This window comes from Myxocyprinus asiaticus, chromosome 48, assembly GCF_019703515.2.
Source record: "Myxocyprinus asiaticus isolate MX2 ecotype Aquarium Trade chromosome 48, UBuf_Myxa_2, whole genome shotgun sequence".
NCBI classification, from domain to species: domain Eukaryota; kingdom Metazoa; phylum Chordata; class Actinopteri; order Cypriniformes; family Catostomidae; genus Myxocyprinus; species Myxocyprinus asiaticus.
This window is the reverse complement of record NC_059391.1, coordinates 16,026,298-16,047,040: the sequence shown is the minus strand read 5'-3', so window position 1 is coordinate 16,047,040 and position 20,743 is coordinate 16,026,298. Positions and strand designations below refer to the sequence as shown.

The 20,743-nt window shown below is 36.2% G+C and overlaps 1 protein-coding gene across 1 annotated transcript in view; it reads right to left on the bottom strand.

The window, feature by feature from the left end:
* The window catches only part of LOC127437178 (plasma membrane calcium-transporting ATPase 1-like), a 36,107-nt gene that overhangs the window by 5,109 nt on the left and 10,255 nt on the right, over nucleotides 1-20,743 (bottom strand). Inside the window, exons 3-16 of the mRNA XM_051691929.1 lie at nucleotides 15,929-16,126; nucleotides 15,092-15,349; nucleotides 14,070-14,195; nucleotides 12,464-12,670; nucleotides 11,915-11,947; nucleotides 8,568-8,711; nucleotides 8,230-8,444; nucleotides 7,533-7,775; nucleotides 5,789-6,030; nucleotides 2,208-2,445; nucleotides 1,741-1,920; nucleotides 1,571-1,658; nucleotides 1,066-1,172; nucleotides 671-862 (exon numbers count right to left, since the gene is read on the bottom strand). Coding sequence (XP_051547889.1) covers nucleotides 671-862; nucleotides 1,066-1,172; nucleotides 1,571-1,658; nucleotides 1,741-1,920; nucleotides 2,208-2,445; nucleotides 5,789-6,030; nucleotides 7,533-7,775; nucleotides 8,230-8,444; nucleotides 8,568-8,711; nucleotides 11,915-11,947; nucleotides 12,464-12,670; nucleotides 14,070-14,195; nucleotides 15,092-15,349; nucleotides 15,929-16,126 — 2,471 coding nt within the window. The remainder of the gene's footprint in view (nucleotides 1-670; nucleotides 863-1,065; nucleotides 1,173-1,570; nucleotides 1,659-1,740; nucleotides 1,921-2,207; nucleotides 2,446-5,788; nucleotides 6,031-7,532; nucleotides 7,776-8,229; nucleotides 8,445-8,567; nucleotides 8,712-11,914; nucleotides 11,948-12,463; nucleotides 12,671-14,069; nucleotides 14,196-15,091; nucleotides 15,350-15,928; nucleotides 16,127-20,743) is intronic.

Sequence of the window (20,743 nt, the reverse complement as noted above, 5' to 3'; positions counted from 1 at the left end):
TCTGCACATGCGTCAAGCACTAGTAAGAGTAATCCAGCTTGAAATCATAATCACGCCTTGAGACTGCAATGGCAAGATGTACATTGGGAAAGGAGTTATATTTTGGTCTATTCTCACCCAAACTAATTTGATTGCTTCTGAAGACATGGATTAAACCACCGGAGTCTTGTGGATTACTTTTATGCTGCCTTTATGTGCTTTTTGGAGCTTCAAAGTTTTGGTCACCATTCACTTGCATTGTATGAACCTACAGAGCTGAAATATTCTTCTAAAAATCTATGTTTGTGTTCTGCAGAAGAAAGAAATTCATACACATCTGGGATGGCATGAGGGTGAGTAAATGATGAGAGAATTTTAATTTTTTGGTTGAACTATTTTTTAATACCAGTATGTTCCTCACCCAAAGTTATCACTGACTTCAGAAGACTTCTTTTATGGTGTTTTTTTGTCCTTTTTGGATCTTGAGCAATGTGGTCACTATGAGCTTGTATGGAAAAAACTACGTAAAGACTGCTTGAAAATAACAGCAAACAGGTTTGGAACAACATGAGGATGAGTAAATAATATAATTTTCATTTTAGGGTGAATTATTCCTTGAAGGGAATGGGAAAGAATGAGGTGTTTGGGCACAGACACAAAATAAATGAAAGAAGTTTTGGTAAAGTTGGACCTGTGTGATACAGGCTCCAGTAAACGCCACAATCACAGCCACAACATTGACCGTCAGCTGAAATTGGAGGAATTTGGAGATGCTGTCATAAACGTTCCTTCCCCACATCACTGCCTTTACAATGCTGGAGAAATTATCATCCGTCAAGATAATGTCTGATGCCTCTTTGGCCACATCTGTACCAGCAATGCCCTAAGAAACAGATCACATCAAGCTCAACATGGCACATCACTGTCAAATTACATTAACAATGTGTCATAATTTTATCTGCACCTGTCAGGTATAGTATTACAGTTTAGGGTTAGTAATACAAACTTCATTTTTTCAGAAAAATAAGTATGTCTCTTTAAATAAAATGTGATGTGTTAGCCTTATTAATGATCTGAAAGTTTTACCATTGCAAATCCAACATCTGCTTTTTTCAGTGCAGGGCCATCATTGGTTCCGTCTCCTGTGACAGCAACTACTTGTCTTTGTTCTACAATGGTGCTATCGATTATACCTTTAGGAAAAACAAGAATGTTACCTAAGATTTAATCGCTCAGATCAATACATATATCACAGGAATTACAGAGATAGTTCACCTAAAGATTTACTAACTCTCATGTAGTTCTAAACCCATATGACTTTCTTCCATGGACCACAAAAGGAGATGTTAATTAGAATAATACCATAAGTCACTTACAATCCACCTTTTTTTGTTCATACAATGAAAGTGAATGGTGACTGAGGCTGTCATTCTGCCTAACATTTCCTTTTGTGTCCCACAGAAAACAGAAAGTCATACAGGTTTGGAACAACATGAGGATGAGTAAATAAATTACATAATATTCTAAACTCAGTCATTTTCATTTTGGGGTGAGCTATCCCTTTAAGACGTGATGCATATGATCCTATTACCTTTTACCAAAGTATGCTTATCAGTTGGAGAAGATCTTGCAAGTACACGTAGTTTCGGCCAGATCTTGTCTAGGCGTTCTTGCTCGATCTAAAAAGAGGGTGAGAGTTTTTCTGTTGACCTTCCATCTCAATAAAGAATACTAAATAACAAGCTTTTGTTACCATCCCACCTCTCCCAGTTGATTGTGTATCCGCCTGTTGAACTCTTTTCCTTCAATGCACAGGAAGTCATCGCCAGGATTGATAATGCCGCACTTGGTTGCAATAGCTCGAGCGGTGTTAATGTTGTCCCCGGTGACCATGCGCACCGTGATGCCTGCTCGCTGACACTTCTTAATAGCATCTGGGACCTGTGATGATTATACCACCCAGGAGTTAGGTGTCAACAACCATATGCTGACTTAGAGCAATGAGGACTCGCTTATGCAATCAAGTTTATTATTTGGAGTTGAGACAAAGGTTGTCTCTATTTATATGAATAGTTAACCCAAAATTCTGTCATCATTTACTAACCCTTATGTTGTTCTAAACCTATATGACATTTTTGGGTGAGCTACACCTTTAAGGTCGCTTTAACTGTATATTTGTAGTATAGGAAAGTGGTTGAAATAAGAGAATTCATCAGGTGAGCAGTTACCTCTGGCCGAACAGGATCCTCAATGCCCACTACACAAATGCAGGTGAGTCCAGTCAGTATATCTGTCTCATCATCCCAGTCTGGTTCCCCATCTGAGAGATCGAAATCCCTGTAGGCCAGGCAGATGGTTCTCAAGCCCTCTGAGGCCATGGGCTCAATCACATTTTTCACTATGTCTTCTCGATCCCTGGGCTTGAAGGCTTTGGCATCGCCACTGGCTGTCAGGATTTTACAACATCTGGGAAAATATTAAATAAACAGATAACAAAGAGACAAATATTAGACATATACTATTGTGATAGTGTATACAGAATAATACAGTCTTCACTGATCATTTAAAAACAATTAGTATTACTAAGCTTTCATTAATGAAACAGTATGCAGATATTTAGTGATTCCTCTTTAAAGGTGATGTGTGTAATTTCTGCATCACTAGCTGTTTCTGTCATTGGTCTGCCATGCATATAGCTCCGCCCCAAATTCATGCAATTGGTTGAACCAATGTTGTTACACAGCAAAGTTTTGATGGTGCTACAGAGCCAGAGTGTTTACAGTTTTCGAGGAAATCAACCACAAAGTTCTTACTTGTTAGTTGTTTGTGCATATTATGATTTAAGGTGCACTCAGTAATTATTTATGAATGTCATCCTGGATTTACACTGACACCTATTGGCATGGATGCAGCATCATTCAAACGCAATAGTTTTTATTTACCAGTGCCATTGTAGAAATTCACTATTCACAGTCAGCCATGAATCATTTAATTCATGGGTAAAAGTGTCCAATAACAGGGTGGTTCCTGGGATTAAGCGAGTAGTATTTAGCTAGTCATGTGATTCTAACATGGCAGCCCTCATGAGGGGACCCTCTCCATGTAGAATAAAAGAGCTTTCATAAGGTTACTGACACAACTGGAGTCACCATGAGACTGGTTCTGATTTTCATGTGAGTGGTTCTGATTTTACACATATGTTTCAAAATTACAATTCATTTCTTTAAAAGGGTCAAGAAATTTTATTTTTTTAAATAATTTTATAATCTTCCCTGAGGTCCACTGAAAATGTCAGTAAAGTTTTTTGCACAAAAACTGTCATAGTTTAGTAATAAAATATAATTTTCCACCCTGTCTTTGGTCCTCTGACTGAAACGTTCAGTTTTGGCCTCAGTGTCTCCTTTAAACTTCAATGTAAACGGCCACTGTTCTGATTGGTTAACATCATACAGCCCCTCAAATTCAGCCATATTTGAAACTCAGTCATAAGGGAATACAAGTTCTCCACAAAATTCTAAACTAATTTCAGGGTTTACACATAACGCACAACCAACACATTGCATCCGAATGTTTTACACTTCACTTAAGCACATCAGCACCATAACTACCAAACAGTCATGACATTTGAAATATTCATGAATTAAACTGTTTCCTCGCGGTTTTGCTGTCAAGTCCAAGTGTTTTAACTGCCCCATTCTTCAATAGTTCTTTTGCAAAGCTTGAATCGCATTATATCTGGTTCACTAGCAGTCCACGCCGATTTTAGCCACACAAACACAGTCCATAGCCCGGTAAAACATGACGCATACCCTTACAAAAATTGAGAGTTCACTGGAAATTTGCTGCAAACTTGCCGCAAATTCGCCACAGATAATTTTCACATGCAAATGAGCTTTGCGGCAAACTTGCGGAAATTTGCCCATTCTTGCCAAAGGTTTGCCGGACGTTCACCACTACCGTTGAAGAGCTGCAAACTTCTGGCAAACATTTGCAGCGAATCACAAGCTCATTTGCATGCGAAAATAACAAGCGGCAAATTTGCAGTAAATTTGCGGCTAGTTTAGATTTTTTGTAAGGGTACACATAGGGCACTGAGGTGCAGATTGCCAAAAAAGCATCCAAATGGTCAAAGACGTCCAGCTAGTGCATGAACACACAGGTCTCTATTTTCGTGAGTGCGCAAAGCGCAGCACTACGACTACGCGTAACGTCTTATCCAATTTTCGTGTGAGCGCTAATTCTAAGTGCAATTTTCGTGCCAGCGCAAAGCGCAAATGGGTGTGTGGGGGAGTGTTTGCGCTATTGTGGGTGTAGGCGCGCAAACTGTGGGTGTATTGTATGTTAATGAAGTGGCGCAAAGCACAATTTGCTAGTTTCCTGAGAAAAAGGTTGTTTGCGCTAAGACGTTTCAATAACACCTCTTAACTCAGCGCAAAGTTCAAATTCAGTTCCTGCATATGCAGTTTGGAGATTCCACCAGCAGGTGGTAATAAAGTTCATGTCCAAATTCTGAAAGCACAGAACATCAAATAATGTCCCTGACAATCACAATTTTTCAGGGGTAATTGCTTGAGATTTGTATGAAACTTTCTAGAGGTCATGGTTTATTTTTCAATTATTTTTATTATTATTCTTATTGTTATTTTTATATGTATTATTATTATTGTACTGTATATTTACAATTGTATTTATGATTTCATTTGTGGCCTACTAGTAATTTTCCACCTGTTGTTGAGGTTGATTTTTAAGTCACTGCAAAAGGGGCCGGTGGAAGGAGAGACTAAAATGTTGTAGTGGGAATGATTTTTGTACCACTTCGTTATTTTGATAATATTTTAGTTTAGTTTGAAGTGTAATTTGAATTTAGAAATATTTTTGGTTTATTTTTTTCGTGTTTGAATATATGAATACATTTTTTTAAATCAAAATCGACCGGTAGAAGTGAAGTGCATGTCGATACAATCACTGATAATACTAGCCATGATTTTTGTGTCAATAGATGAAAATTATTAATAATACTTGCATTCCCTTTAATTTAACTGAGCGTACATTCAAATTCTGACGAGATTCACATTTTCTATGTGTGTAAAAGGAGCATGTCATAGAAATAAATATGCCTGGACGCAGCTAATGCACATTTTCTATTCTTTTAATTCATTGCATACAGTCCATTTACACTACCAACTTCTCATGAAGGTGCTGTCTTTGTTTATATCACTGGTGCTTGACAGGGTATATGATGGACTATAATAGGATGCAGATGGTGGAAATCCCTGAGAAGAACCTCAGAATTCAACTGCACTTAATCCAGCCCATTTGCGCGTTGTGCGTGCGATTTAGCCAAACCTACTTGCGCCTAGACTTAGCGCATGCATGCATGAAAATACCAAAATTTCATGGCCATGCCCACTGACTTTGCACTTATGACTTATGGCATAGCGCTGCACTTAACGTTCTTAAAATAGGTCCCATAGGTTAGAAAATGAGATGTTTCAGCAGAGTGGGAACTATAAATGCTCTTTTTAGACTAGGGAGGAAGTTTTGAGTTCTGAAATTTACAGTATGTTTCTATAGTACAATTACCTCTTACATTATGTCTAAATATCAAGGAAAATTAGACTTTCCATTTCATGACCTCTTTAAGATTAAAACGTTTTAATGAGGAAACAAATTACTTAGTGCACATTTAAATAGCACAGGAGAAAGTATTTTAACATCGAAAAATTTGCACACTTCACCTCTAAGGAAACAAATATTGCAATGTACTTTCTAAACCCAGGGAAACATTGTTGCTTAAATGCGTGCTTACTTCTTCAGGAGGATTTCTGAGGCTCCTTTGCTGAACATACGGTAACTTCCATCACAGTTTTTTAGGACTGTGCTCATGGATTTCCTCACCGAGTTAAAGGTGTATACTTTGAACAGTTTTTCCTCAGGATATTCATTGCGAATCATTTGGTAATCTTTTCGTAAATCAAGGGAAAACCCCAGCAAGGCACATTCTGTTTTGTTCCCAACTTGACGGGGCAGACCGCCGTCTTTCTCAGGAGGCTAGACGAACAAAAAGGGTTAATTTACTAAAGTTATAAAAACAAAGTCTAATCTTACAAATCCTAATATAAGACTATTAAACAAGATATTATATTGTTTGTTATAAAGTGGGGTCCAAAAGTCTGAGACCACAATGAAAATCTGATATTCAAAATCTTTATAAACCGTTTTAGGATTTTTAAAAGTTATAACATACAGTAAAATATATAAGAAAAATTTAAAATTCTGCACTATTTATAGTTCACTTATCAAATACAAGCAAATTTGTACAAAAGGTCAGATTTCCATTGCTTCCATAGAAGCACACACTCCCTGGAACGAACATTCACAAATCATGCTGGAATAACATGGATCATCAGGTTTTTCACAAACTTGTGGGCTGAGTTCGGAATTGCATACTACCATACTACTTCTGCCATAGACACATATGGCAGAAGTAGTAAGATTAGTATGGGTAGTATGCCATTGAGTTCAATGCCAGCTCAAATGCATTCTGTCATTAAAGCAAAAGGGGGACTTGCTAATATTAATACTAAAAAATTTGGAAATTCATGTACATTTTTGAACTAATATTACTATGCAGATAATATAAGTTGCAATTAAAAAATATGAATTAAATAAGAAAAAACTAAAAAATAGAAACATTTTCCATAGTTGTCTCTTTTGGACCACCAATATGTATTTATATGTGTTTTGATATATGGATATTTGCACACAATGTACAGTTTCCAACATAGTCTCATAGAATGAATGTTACTATAACTACATTTTTGCTAATTGACTTTTACGTGCCGCGTTCTACATTTTCTTGGTGCAGTTTCCTGGTAAAAATTAGCACTAGAGGCGCTACAACAATTATGCATTTTTTTCATTTTCACCCAAATTACAAGTACAACGTCTGATTATGACTTTATAAATACGTATTTTCCGTGCTATTGCTCACCCATTGTTATGATATCAAAACACTTTTACTATAACGCATTATTTGAAAAACGATACATTTTAACTCTTGTATTACAGACTCACCTACATTTACACACTTATTCCAATATGATTAGCTTCCGCGGTATCTCACCTCATAGAGTGTCTCAGATGACCGCGGTTCGTGCCCAGCCAAGCACGCAAGCTGAGACGTGAAACGAAAATGTCATACAAGTGAAACAAATAATGTGGTTGTTTCAGAAAATGGGCTTTTCATTTCGCAGTTTGTTTTGGACACTGTTCGTTAGGATTAGACATTGGTTAAGGGTAAGGCTTTCTGTTTTTAGGTCACTATTGGTTATGTTTAGGTTAAAGTTTTAGGTTAGGGAGGACCTCCAACTACTATTCAGCTTAAAAGTCTGATTACGACACCATTTCACTCACTTTTGGCGCCCCCTGCTGGACATTTCACAAGGAAACTGCAACCAAAAGTGTAATAAGACACTTTTTTATTTATTTTTTTGACAAAAATGTTGCCACGGTCACGTTATGTTTATGAGATCAGGCTGATCATTTCTTACCATGATTTTGGAAGTGTATGCACAGTTGACACTGATGCCTGTAGTAAGTAGGTTCATGATTTTGCCTGGAATCAGATCAGGCTCTGGGACCTTCCTGTAGTGTCTGTCTGCAATATAAACCTGAACCACCGTCATTCTGTTCGTAGTTAAGGTGCCCGTTTTATCCGAGCAGATTGCAGTGGCATTGCCCATCGTCTCACAAGCGTCCAGATGTCTCACCAGATTGTTATCCTTCATCATTTTCTACAGAAAATGACAAATTAACAGAAAGATACATTTAAAATGCAAACTAATGGGAACATATAAGCAATTATGCAGTCAATGCCAGATTTAACTCTTCTATTAAGTGGCAACATTTGCCCCATGAAATGTAATTTCTATCCACTGCATCCAACCTAGAACAGAATATTATGAAACATATAAAAGGTTAGATTAAAAAAAAAATCCTGAGGAATTCAGTTCAGGAGCATTTTCCCCCATATTTTAAATATCTGGGGCAGTTTTTTCACTTTCTGTGACATTTTTGGCCTGAGTCCTGTTTAATTTCTGACCCTGGACCCAATCATATTGCTAGATTCATAGATTCAATATAACTACAGTATTTAACATATAAAAACACATTTAATGTAATCGCAGACACACCAGTTCAGCAAGATCACTGCCATTAACACAGGATGCGGAAAAACAGAACACATACTTTGACAGAATAAGCCAATGAGATGGTGACGGCGAGGGGTAGGCCCTCAGGCACAGCAACAACCAGCACAGTGACACCGATGATGAAGAACTTAACAAAAAACTGGATGTAGATGGGAGTGCAGTCTTTGATCCAGGGAAGCCCCTGAACCCAGAAAGTATCCACCAAAAAGAGCACCACAAGAATGATGACCGTGATGGCTGACATGAAGAGACCTGGCAAATAAACACATCAACATACACAACCATAAAATAAAAGTTTTCACATAAGTTTGTGAAACAAGGTAACATAAATGACTTGAGACATGTGAGTACAAATCTTAAATCTATATTTTATACCTGCTTTTCCAATTTGTACAGCTAGTTTGGTGAGCTTTCCTTGAAGCACAGATTTCTCTTTCTTTGGTAGCTTTGTTTTTTTCTCTTCTTCTTCTCCATCATCACTGTTGAGAGGGTCCATCTCCACTGTACCTCCATCCTTATCTGAATGAGATAAAAACCCAAAATCAATCTGACCTTTTTACACTTGTTTTTTGTAAATGTTTTACCATGCAATAGCATTTAATGCATTGTCTAAGTGTATTGTGCCATTAGTGAAAATTACAAAACTGCATTATTCTGTTCTATTAAACATGCTTTTATTCATGTATGTGAAAATACATCTATAGCAAAGCTGGCTTCGATTGTTGGGAATGCCCATAACTGTGTGCATTTCAATTAAATTTATACACACAAGTTCCTTTGCTGACCATTGCAAACTGAAATAATTTGTACTATGACAAAGCACATTTCACTATCTTTTAAAGGAATATTCTAAGATCCAATAAACAGCATTTGTAACACTTTACAAAAAGGTTCCATTCGTTAACAATAGGTAATGCATTAGGTATCATGAACAAACAATGAACAATATATTTTAACAGCATTTATTAATCTTTGATAATGAGGCAGCAGACACCCTCTGAATGGTGCTCTAGGGATGCAAGGGAACGCTTTATTCAGTTTAAGATTTTGCATAGTTTCTACTGGACTCCCTCTAGATTGTTTAGGCTTGGTTTAAAAGACACACCCTACCTGCTGGTGATGTCAGTTGGAGGATGGACACATAGCCCATGCTCTGTGCTTCTGCGCTAAGATTCAAGAATTCTGGGTTAGATCCAGAATTTTATCTGTGAGGTTTTAGATACTCAGATTTGTAAATATGTATATTAAGTGACAGGGCGGTTATTAAATTATGTGACAAATATACAAAAAGCTGGATCCAAACTAGTATAATGACTGGCAGGCAAATAATTCTTAGAGGATGGAAGTTAAAAGGTGCTCCTTCATTTCAAGAATGGTTCACCGAATTGGGCAGGGTGGCGGCATTTGAAAAGATGTAATTTAAACAGCTTGGCAGATTGGATGTCTATGGTAAGAAATTGGGACAATACTTGACCTTTCTGGAAGGCTCCCAGTGAGGACCATGTGGAGAAAAACATGATTTTTGTCGAAACTGTAAATTGTATCCTTTGTGGAATTCTTTCTTTTGTCCTTTTCTCTCTTTATTTGTTGATTTTTATATTTTTATTTTCTCAAATATTTTTGTTTGTTTGTTTGTTTATATGTGTTCAAATCAGGCTTTGACCACAGGGATATTTGTTGACGGTCAGGGTGGGGTTGGGGATTGGGAGGGGGAAAGGGAAATAATGGGGGTTAAAAGTTGATTATATTTATATATGTCACTTTATTCTGTATCATATACAGTACTGTCAAAAGTTTTAGGCACTTGTGAAAAATGTTGCATTTATTACTTAATGTCATACAAAGTCCAGTAAACATAAAAAAGCTAAATCAATATTCGGTGTGACCACCTTTGCCTTTAAAACAGCACCAATTCTCCTAGGTACATCTGGACACAGTTTTTCTAGGTTGTTGGCAGATAGGATGTTCCAAGCTTCTTGAAGAATTCTTCTATCTGTTTCGGCTGTCTCAATTGCTTCTGTCTCTTTAAGTAATCTCAGACTGACATGATGTTCAGTGGGGGGCTTTGTGGGGGCCATGACATCTGTTGCAGGGCTCCCTGTTCTTCTATTCTAATCTTTTCTATTTGCAAAAGTAATGTTTGGGAGTCTAACATTTATATTTCCTATTGACACTCTAAAGCTGAAGATATAAATAACTATCTTAAGACAAATGTTTTTGTGAAGCATCTTATGTGCCTAAGACTTTTGCACAGTACTGTATAAGAATCAATAAAAAGTGTTAATCGCCAAAAAAATAATGTTAGTTAATAACAATCATTTTTTTTATTGTTAGTTCATGTTAGTTCATAGTGAATTACATAAATAATGTTAACATATACAACTTTCAATTTAAAAATGTATTAGTATATGCTGAAATTAATATTAACAAATGTTTATGTAAATTAATAAATACTGTAGAAGTATTGTTCATTGTTAGTTCATGTTAACTAATGTTAACAAATGGAACCTAATTGTAAACAGCATTTGTGGCATAATGCAGATTACCACAAAACAAACAAATCACCTCAACATGATTTTTTTCAATTTTTAATCATCTTCATGAGTCCCTCCATTAAAAAAAAACAAAACCAAAAAAACATTTGAGGTTACAGTGAGGAATTTAGAATGGAATTAAATGGGGCCAATGTTTTGAGGGTTTAAAAGGAGAAATGTAAAGCTTAATTTTTTACAAAAGCAACTGCATTAATTCTGCTAAACCTCATGTATTAACTGAGCTGTAAATTTGTTGAATTCTTCGTTTTTGCGGCGGACTGCTAAATTACCGGGATTACAGGTTTTTTTGCCGTTACGTCGTCATGGCAGCAAAGTTGTAAGATTGGATATAACTTTACACAGAAAAGGTTAGTGAGCAATTTTATCACACTAAAATCACATTAACACGCATATTGTTTACATTTTGGCAATACTTTTTAAACAGTGAGTATTTTAACGTCTACAGATTGGTCCCATTCACTTCCTCACTGTAACCCAGATTTTTGCTTTTTTTTTTTTTTTTTTTAAGAAAAGACCAGTCGAAATTCATTTGGACGATTATTAACATTATGCGACAAATGCTTTCGATTGAGCTTAACTTGTATTGAACCTGGAATATTCCTATAAAAGATGTGCATTTGACAAAATAAATAAGATGGGCATTTTGTCTAAAAAGCATAGGATCAGTGAAGAACCAATTTAAAATGCCTTCTAATTTGTGCTCTGACTCATAGATCATAAATCACAGATCTTGATTGAGATGTCGTTGATGAGACACACATTTGTCATATATCTACTATATTACAATAATCTTTATAGCACATTAATGTACACACAAAGGCGCAAAAGCCAATTCACACTGAAATACACATTGGATGGTTTATGTGTGTGCCTGTCTGTGAGTGGACAAGAGGAAAAAGCAACACTCAGTCAGACCAAAGACTCTAATCTTCTTATTACTAATCACCATGAAAAGAGTGAAGAGCATCTGTCATGTAGCCACTGGCTCCAACCATATGTTCACAGGACATTCTCACAACTTAAAGACTCAAGATACCTCAACACATAATGCATAACTACTGACTGAACAATGTCAGTGAAAGCTAGTTCCTGTAATATTCCTGCAAGTTATGAGTGGATTACAGGAAATGTTAGGACATCAATTCAAGCACAAGTGCTGATCCTCACCTTTCTTTTTATCTCTTCCGTCTTGCTTTTTATCTGTAAGAAAAGTAGATATGTTGATCAGAAATCTACGATTTTAGCACGAGACAAGATTACTAACTGGATGCACTTTGTAGAGATCTGAAGCATTATTTTCAAAGCAGTAGTTTTCAACTGGTGGGTTGCGACCAAAAAAATGGGTCATGTGTTCTGTTTGGGTCGTGGACAGCAGGAAATAACAATGCTAAGTGCAAATAATAAAATAAAATAAGTAATACAAATGCAAATAAAATGAAATGCACATTTAAGAATCAGGAATGTGATGTTTATATGAAGCTCCATATGTGAGTAACGGATATCTTAAACGGTTTTATGGTTGTACAGTCACTCAGATCTGTTACACATTCTCTAGCCAAATAGTTTGTATTGATGATTTTCAAATTAATTGTTTTAAAATAGTTCAAAGGGAAACATGAGAGTTTTAGGGGGAAATTAAATTTTTAGTAGTACAAACTGTAGTATTTTTGAACCCTTTTGATAATGTGTATTAGAAACCCAGCTTGAGCAACTTACTTTTCTTTTTTTCTTTCTTTTTCCTCTCATTTTCTCTCTTTTTCTCTTCCTTCTCTCTTTTCTTCTTCTCCTTCTCTTCTTTCTTCTCCTCATTGTCATCATCATCATCTTCACCGCCTCCGAGCAGAGTAAAGATGATGCCAGTCTGAGAGTTCACGCCTACCGCAGTGACCAGAATTTTACCTGAGCCCTCCATCACATGTGTGCCTGAGGTAAACAAGGTAAAATAGGGATAAAAGCATATTATGTTATATCATTTTATATGGACTTAACGTGACCATATAAATAACACTACAAGCCAAAAGCGACATATTATAGCCTAATTTTAAAAACGAGTGGTAGGTATTACCTTTTATTAAAGGGATAGTTCACCCAAAAATGAAAATTCTCTCATTGTTTACTCATCCTCATGCCATACCAGATATGTATGACTTTATTTCTTTTCTTGAACATAAATGAAGATATTTTGAAAAATATCTCAGCTCTGTTGGTCCATTCAATGCAAGGGAATGGTGACTAAAATTTTTAAGCTCACAAACGCACCTAAAGGCAGCATTAAAGTAATCCATAAGACTTGGGTGGTTTTACTCCATGTTTTCAGAAGTGATACGATAGGTGTGAGTGAGAAACAGATCAATATTTAAGTCCTTTTTACTATCAATCTCCACTTTCACTTTCACATTCTTCTACTTTTGTTTTTGACGATTCACATTCTTTGTGCATATTCCCACCTACTGGGCAGGGAGGAGAATTTTAAGTAAAAAAGGACTTAAATATCGATCTGTTTCTTACCCACACCTATAATACCGTTTCCGAAGACCGGAATTTAACCACTGTAGTCATATGGCAACTTATTCTGCCTTTATGTGCTTTTTGGAGCTTCAAAGTTCTGGCCACCATTCACCTGCATTGAGTGGACCAACACAACTGAAATATTCTTCTAAAAAAATCTTAATTTATGTTCTTCAGAAGAAAGAAAGTCAAGCACATCTGGGATGACATCAGGGTGAGTAAATAAGGAGAGAATTTTCATTTTTGGGTGAACTATTCCTTTAAAAAGCAACATTTGCCTCCAGGTTATGATTTTTAGGGGTCTTTTTTGCTGTTATGAGGGCTTTTTTTTATAACCATAAATAATGTACATTGTATGTATAAATTAAATACATTTTGGCTATTACTCATAAAATAGTCATTCAGTACTTAATTTTCTTTATATTATGCACAAGATTTCATAACAATTAAACGCTTTGCTAAAACAGATTTAAATATTTGTCCAGTCCCTTTGTTAGATTAGACAGTTCTCTACTATCTATAGTAATGCTTTTATGTTTTAAAAATCTCAGGCATTTAAATCACTTTTGGAGGTATTTCTGCCCCAAGGTGTTTTACATTTCTTGTACACTATGCACCAGCAAAAACAACATTAGTATATTGCATGGTAGTTTAGATATTTGATCAACTGAACTATCAAATTTACATGGTGTACACTTATTTTTGTGTTTATTCATCAAATAATTGGGAACAAAAAAGGTGTATTACAATGTCAAACTTTTACTTAGCTTGTTACCAGAAATTGACCATTGTTTTAAATAAAGTAAAGCAAAACCTGAAAGCAGCATGGGGTCTTGGTCCAAAGTTTTTTTGACATGGTCAGACTCTCCAGTGAGCGAACTCTCATCGATTTTGAGATCATTCCCTTGGATTAGCACACCATCAGCAGGAAGGAGGTCACCTGCAAGCACAGAGCATTGGACAGATGGTTTCGTCTGAGGCACCACATGCCAAAAGAGAGGCTTTAAATCAAGCACTGAGGCTCTGCCAATGCAAGAGAATAAATAACAACAACACACGAAAAAAAAAACCCAAAGACAACACTGTATTTCATATACTTTAAAGGGATAGTTCACCCAAAAATGAAAATTCTGTTCTTGTTTACTCACCCTGCAGGACTTTCATAGAACACAAAAGTAGATGTTAGGCAGAATGCCTCAGTCACCATTCACTTTCACTGCATCTTTTTTCCATACAATGAAAGTGAATGGTAACTGAGGCATTCTGCCTTACATCTCTATCTGTGTTCCATGGAAGACAGAAAGTATTTTAACATGAGGCTGAGTAAATGATGACTTATTTTTCATTTTTGGGTGAACTATCCCTTTAACAGTCCTGGGTAAAGAGAACAGCAGGGATCCGCTGTTACATACTGTACAAAAATTTTTGCATTTTAAGCCTGGCCTATTATAACATGAGTTTAGTACCATATTCATGTATTAACATTGTTATGATGGTTGCATCACAAAGCCATTCAAATAATCACTGATGTAGACTTGTACATTGCATTTTAATTTTAATTCATTTTTAAAAATGGGAGGGACAATGCAACATGTAGCTGAGTTTTAGCTTCTTTAGCTTTTGATTTTAATTAACTCATATTATCATTTTATTTATTTTTTTCACACAACAATTATTTTGAGATGAAACAATAATTGGTGGGCCCCTGCAGTATTGGTGGGCCCCTGCAAATTATGTAATTATGCTAGTCTGATTACATAGTGTTTAGTTTAGTTTTCCAATAAATTAAAATACAGAAATACCAGAGATGACTCTCAAGGAAGATTATTATGTTACCATATTTGACTTGAGCGATGTCTCCAACCACGATCTCGGCCACAGGAATCTGAATGACCTGTCCAGCTCGGACTACATTGAACCTCTGCTCTTGTTCGATTCGGCTCTGCAGCCCACGGAATTGCTTCTCTTTGCTCCAGTCGTTAAAGGCAGTGACGAGAACCACACAGATGACAGACAGGAGGATGGCAGCTCCCTCGATCCACCCCGCCTCTGCCTCACCCTCATCCTCAACTGCTCCAGCTGCCCTGCCACAGACTGCACCAATAACACACTCACTTAAAATAGGCACATTAACAACTAAAAGTCTTAATGTGTTAATTTAGGAGATACTGCTATTTTAAATGAATATCCCTTTAATATGGAATAGAATATCGTGTCCACTCTTTTTTCATATAATAAAATTAATGAGCACTGGGGCTGGGCCAGGATATTTTTCAAAAATTCACCATTTGTGTTTTTTAAACAAAGTCGAACATGTTTGGAATGACATTAGGGTGAGTAAGTGATGACAGAATTTTAATTTTTGGGTGAACTATCCCTTTGAGGACCTTTAGTTGCACTTGTACAGTAAGTGAGGAACTGTAAAATTTAAAACACACAAATTAGCAAGATTTGCAGGATTTTACTGCTAAATGTACACCATGCGCTCAGGTAAAAATATATTAGAAATATCTTTTGCTAAAAAAAAAAAAATAAGGCCTGTGTGAGCTGAATACATAATAGCATGATGTCCTCTCTAGGCAATGTTTCAATTCCAAATTCATGGTTATTCAACATTAGCGATGAGCAATAGAAATCGAGGCATATTATTCATAGCACCCCTGCAGTACTCACATTCTCTCTCAGCATCAGGAGGTTTATAGAAGGAAAGGCCTAAGGATATTATGGCTGCAACTTCCAATATAATTAGAGTCACATCCTGCAACGCTTCCCACACTAACTGAAGGAATGTTTTTGGCTTTTTAGGAGGTATAAAATTCTTTCCAAATTCTTCTTTTCTTCTTGCAATGTCATCAGAATGACCACTTAACCCTAGAAGGCAGGAAAGAGCAAAAGAAATGTTAGTACTGCTTTGATAACAAAAATATTGAGAATTTCTGCCAAAAAAATGCCCTTTAAGAGCAAATAACCAGAACAAATATGTAATGTTTCTTATGAATGTCTAATATATAGGGTACTATGGGGTTAAAGGCTCCGTGGGGTAAAAGGCTCCATTGATTTTATTTTCTCCCAAAACACTAAATAGCAACAAAAACTACCACAGTACTTTCCTAAACACCTTTTTTCAATATACACTGCAAAATGTTCCTGTTCCTTGAGATCTTTGCGTGTGGTGTCTATAGTTTGATTTTGAGGCAATTTGATCTCATATTTATTATTTTTTTAAATTTTGCTAATTTATATAGCTAATGAAAATCCCTGAAATTAACACATTTCTTTTGAGACAAAATATTAATTTATCATTTTCAGTTTTGTTTAAGGTCATTAAATCAAAAAAAATTTCAATAACTGTCCAATAAGTGAAAATATAGTATCTGGGGTAAAAAGCCCCCTGTTGCAGGGGCTAAAGGCCCCTATTGAACCCATTATAATTTTTTTAAAGTGGGGCGAATAGATTTGTTATGAAAAATGTGCTCACATTGATTCATCCCATCATAATAAAGATTAGTTTGTTTATAGAATACTTAAGATGTAATAAAATGCCAAATGTGTTTGAAATTAACAGGAAATGGTTGACTTTTTTCTGAAGAAGTTATTTTGAGAAAGCATCATCTTAATTTCAAAAAAGCATCGTTCTGTTTCAGAATTATTTGCATTAGTTGACAAATTGTGCCCTTTATAACTATTGTCCTGGTATATACACTATATCAATTTAACCCCCCTAATGGCATTTTACCCCAAGTGAGGGAGCCTTTAATAAATAAAAGGCTCCATCACCACATTTTTTTAAAAACAGAATTTTAATCTAAACAACCTTCCGTTGTTATTTATTTTCACACAAATTATGTTGCTCCATCAATATTCAGTAAAAATAAATACATTTTTTCGACCTTGACCCAAAAATGATTTGCAGGTCTGTTCTGATTTGGTGGCGGACAGGAGGGAAAACCCACGCTAAATGCAAATAATAAAGTGCATCTAACCAAATGAATGTGCAAAGTTAGGTTAGCAAAATAAATCGGCTTATCCACTTTTAAAAGGAAGAAGAAAACACCATGACTTTGTTTTTGATGTCAAAGGCTGTTCGTCCTATTAAACTCTACAACATTTTTGTACAAATCTGTCACTTTATAGAAGCTAGACAAATTTGCCAGATGCAAATATGAACAGGTTGTGAGACATGCCCTCATCCTTGAAAACAATGAACAAAACTATGGTAGAAGGTAAAAGAAAACATGAGGTGTTGACCGTGATTTGTGCAGTGAACTACTGGCTGCTAAGAGCATGAAACCATCGAAATTCAATTTTGTACAATAAACAATTTCGGTACTGTGTTGGGCCGCCACTTCTGGGTCCTGAATTAAATCTGGATCTTAGATCACCAAAACATCTCTAAATCAACTTAAAAGTAAAGCTATATATTTTGAGTTAGCAGTTGTTACATAAAAAAAGAAACATTTTAAAATAGTACAGGGGTAAAACATGCTGATTGAACCATTTTCTAAAATGACTGATGTGCATTATATTGCATCATTATGTCTCCAACTTAGAATTTTGTTGAATTGTAATGTATTTTTATTGATAAAGTTCACCCAAAAAGGAAAATTCTGCCATTGTTTCATTTACGAAAAACACGAGGATGAGCAAATGATGACAGAATATTCATTTTGGGTGATCTGTCCCATTTAAACAAAAACAATTGGATTGAATTTTTAAATGTTCAACCCTAAAGTGACCAAGAGAACAGCATGAACACAAACAGTGTGTAATCCCTCTCTTCCTCCCTCGATTACGAAATGCTAGTTCTCTGCCCCCACAAAGGTTTTACCCACTCTTGGCAAGGGCAAAAATGAATGTACTGTAAATTCCGTGCAGCAGAGCTGCAGCCAGTGAGATTATGGCGTGAAGCAGAGCTATGAAGAGCCTGCCTCAGCGCCGCAGTTTGAGGTGAGTGGGATTACATGAGGTAAATCAACTGACTGACTGTTATGGCACATACCAGAGCTAAATGTGTGGCATATCAAAATCACTGAAAAAATAGCTGAGCTGGACAAAATCCAACTTAAACCAGACTTAAACCAAAAATCAAGATTACATTTTAATAGGAGGTACGACTCAAACAAACGCTTGACAGAGAGACATAAGCTGATTTCATGGTGTTAGACAAATGATTGACGTTGAGCATGCTGAAATCATATGAAAAGGGATTGGTCTAAACTGGAAACAGACAGCAGATGAATAAAATGAAAAAGGGGGACATTTTGGAGAGAAACCCCAAAATCCATGACCTGGCCTTGATAACTAGTTCCAAAACAAAGCGAGTAAAGCCATGTTCACACTGTACAATTTTGGACACGATTACGCCAATTTGTCGTAGGGCAAAATCAGCAGTCTTTGATCGCTTAGTGCGACATGTTCACCAGTGGCCAAATAATCTTAGCCTCTGACAAAGTTCTGGAAGTGTCCGAAATTTTGTGTCACAATCGTACAGTGTGACTACTCCTGCGACAACCAGATGAGATACAGTAAAATACACAATCAACGCTATCAGTCGGGATGCTTTGGACCAAAGTCTTGGCTATGGCTACGATACATAATGTCGCACAGTATGGCATGGTTTTTACCAAAGATCTCACTTGGATTATATCCTACAATCTGAAAAGCAACAATCAATCTGAAAAGCAACAATAGTAAAGGACCGTAAAAGTCATACAGGCAGTATAATGTCATAAAAATCTTTGGCAGAGAAGAACAGCTGTAATTTAGCTAGAAGTTTATATTCTAGGTCAGGGGTTAGGGTTAGTTAGGTTAGGGTTAGGTTAAACTATGGCCCGCGGGCCAAATCTGGCCCTCTGAAATGTTTTGACCGGTACGTGGAACCGTGCCTGACAAACATTTTGACCGGGCCGCACTGGAAGCGTGAGCCAATAGCATTCACGTGCGGTCTGTTAAGGAACATATCATTGATTTCACCCACTGAAGGAATACGCCCCTTCACTGAACTTCGAGTCGGTTGTTTGAGTCTTAGATGTCTCGTTCAAGAACCAACTGAATGTATTAGTACCCTCGTTCGCGAACAACATGAATGAATCAGTCAATCTCGTTCAACAAGAAAATGCGCTGGATGAATTGTGAAAACAATGGAGTGATAAACAACTTATTACAATGACATATTGACTTTATTGAAACTCATAATTATTTTTAGACCAGTATTGTTGTCTTTTTTGTATTGCTTGATAAAAAGTCTTGCTCAGCAGTTGCACAATATGATAGATATGCTTTGTTGTCATTTGTGGGGAAATGCTTATGATGCTTAATCACTCTCAAGTGCTGAAAACTCTTAGTAGTGCTGACATGCAAATTTTAATAAATGATAATTAGACTTGTTCTGATTGTGAATAACTGTGCAATGTTTTCGTTCAAAGCGGAAAAGATGGTCATTTGGCGCCATCTACTGGCGCAAAAACGTAACATGCAGAAATGGTCAATGAACTAATCGATAAACTAATCTGAGAGAATCTTTTTAGGTGCACAGATTCAAAAGACTCGAGTCGCTGAGATGAATCGAAATCACCACCACTGTATAGAGTACCTATTCCAAGTTCTTTGAACCAACGGATGGATCCACTGATGTAAGATGAAGTAAGCTAAGATGTAACACATTACACAGATTTGAAGTTTTTTCTCGTTAGCCCACAGTAGAAAAACTTATAATAAAAGATCTGTTGAAATGACTGGACCTTTCCCCCTCTTCATGTCTTGATATGCACACGTCAGTGAACAGAGATAACGTATTCAATGACAAAGTAGGCCTATCTTAAAGCAAGTTGCTAAGAAATTTATAAGTACAGTAAAGTTACCAATATTAAAATTATGTTCAGGGAATACATTTTATTTGTAAAATTAATCAATGTAATAAAAGCAGAAGAATAATCTCTGTGGCAAAAATACTGTAGGCTCACTCCGGCCCCCCTTAAAAACATAACAGAGTGACCTGGCCCTGGCAGTAAAAAGCTTGGGGACCCCTGTTCTAGGTTAATTAACCCTTGGATACGTGGATACGTTCAATGAGCCTCATTCATGAAACAGGAGCAGAACTATTTTTTGTGTGTGTAAATCGTTCGTAAAGTTTTCGTATTTTCAAAATGTTAGTTGGTACGAACAAAATTTGCACCTGCTCCTGACCACGTGTACATCATGTGTAAGATATCCAAACATTTTGTGTTCTTCAGGTAAACTGCCATGACAAGGCTACATTTTGATAGAAGTGAAATAAAATAAGAAAAGAAAATATTTATATATTTATATATATATATATATTTATTTTCATTTTTTTGCTCAAAAACAGCCATGTTAAAGACTAGCTACTGGCTAAATAAAATACAATCACAACTAGTTGTATCACAGGACACAAGACAGAGGCTGACAATGCCTTACAAAGCCAAAATATGGTTCTTGAAAGGAGCTACAATGCTATTCACACAAGTG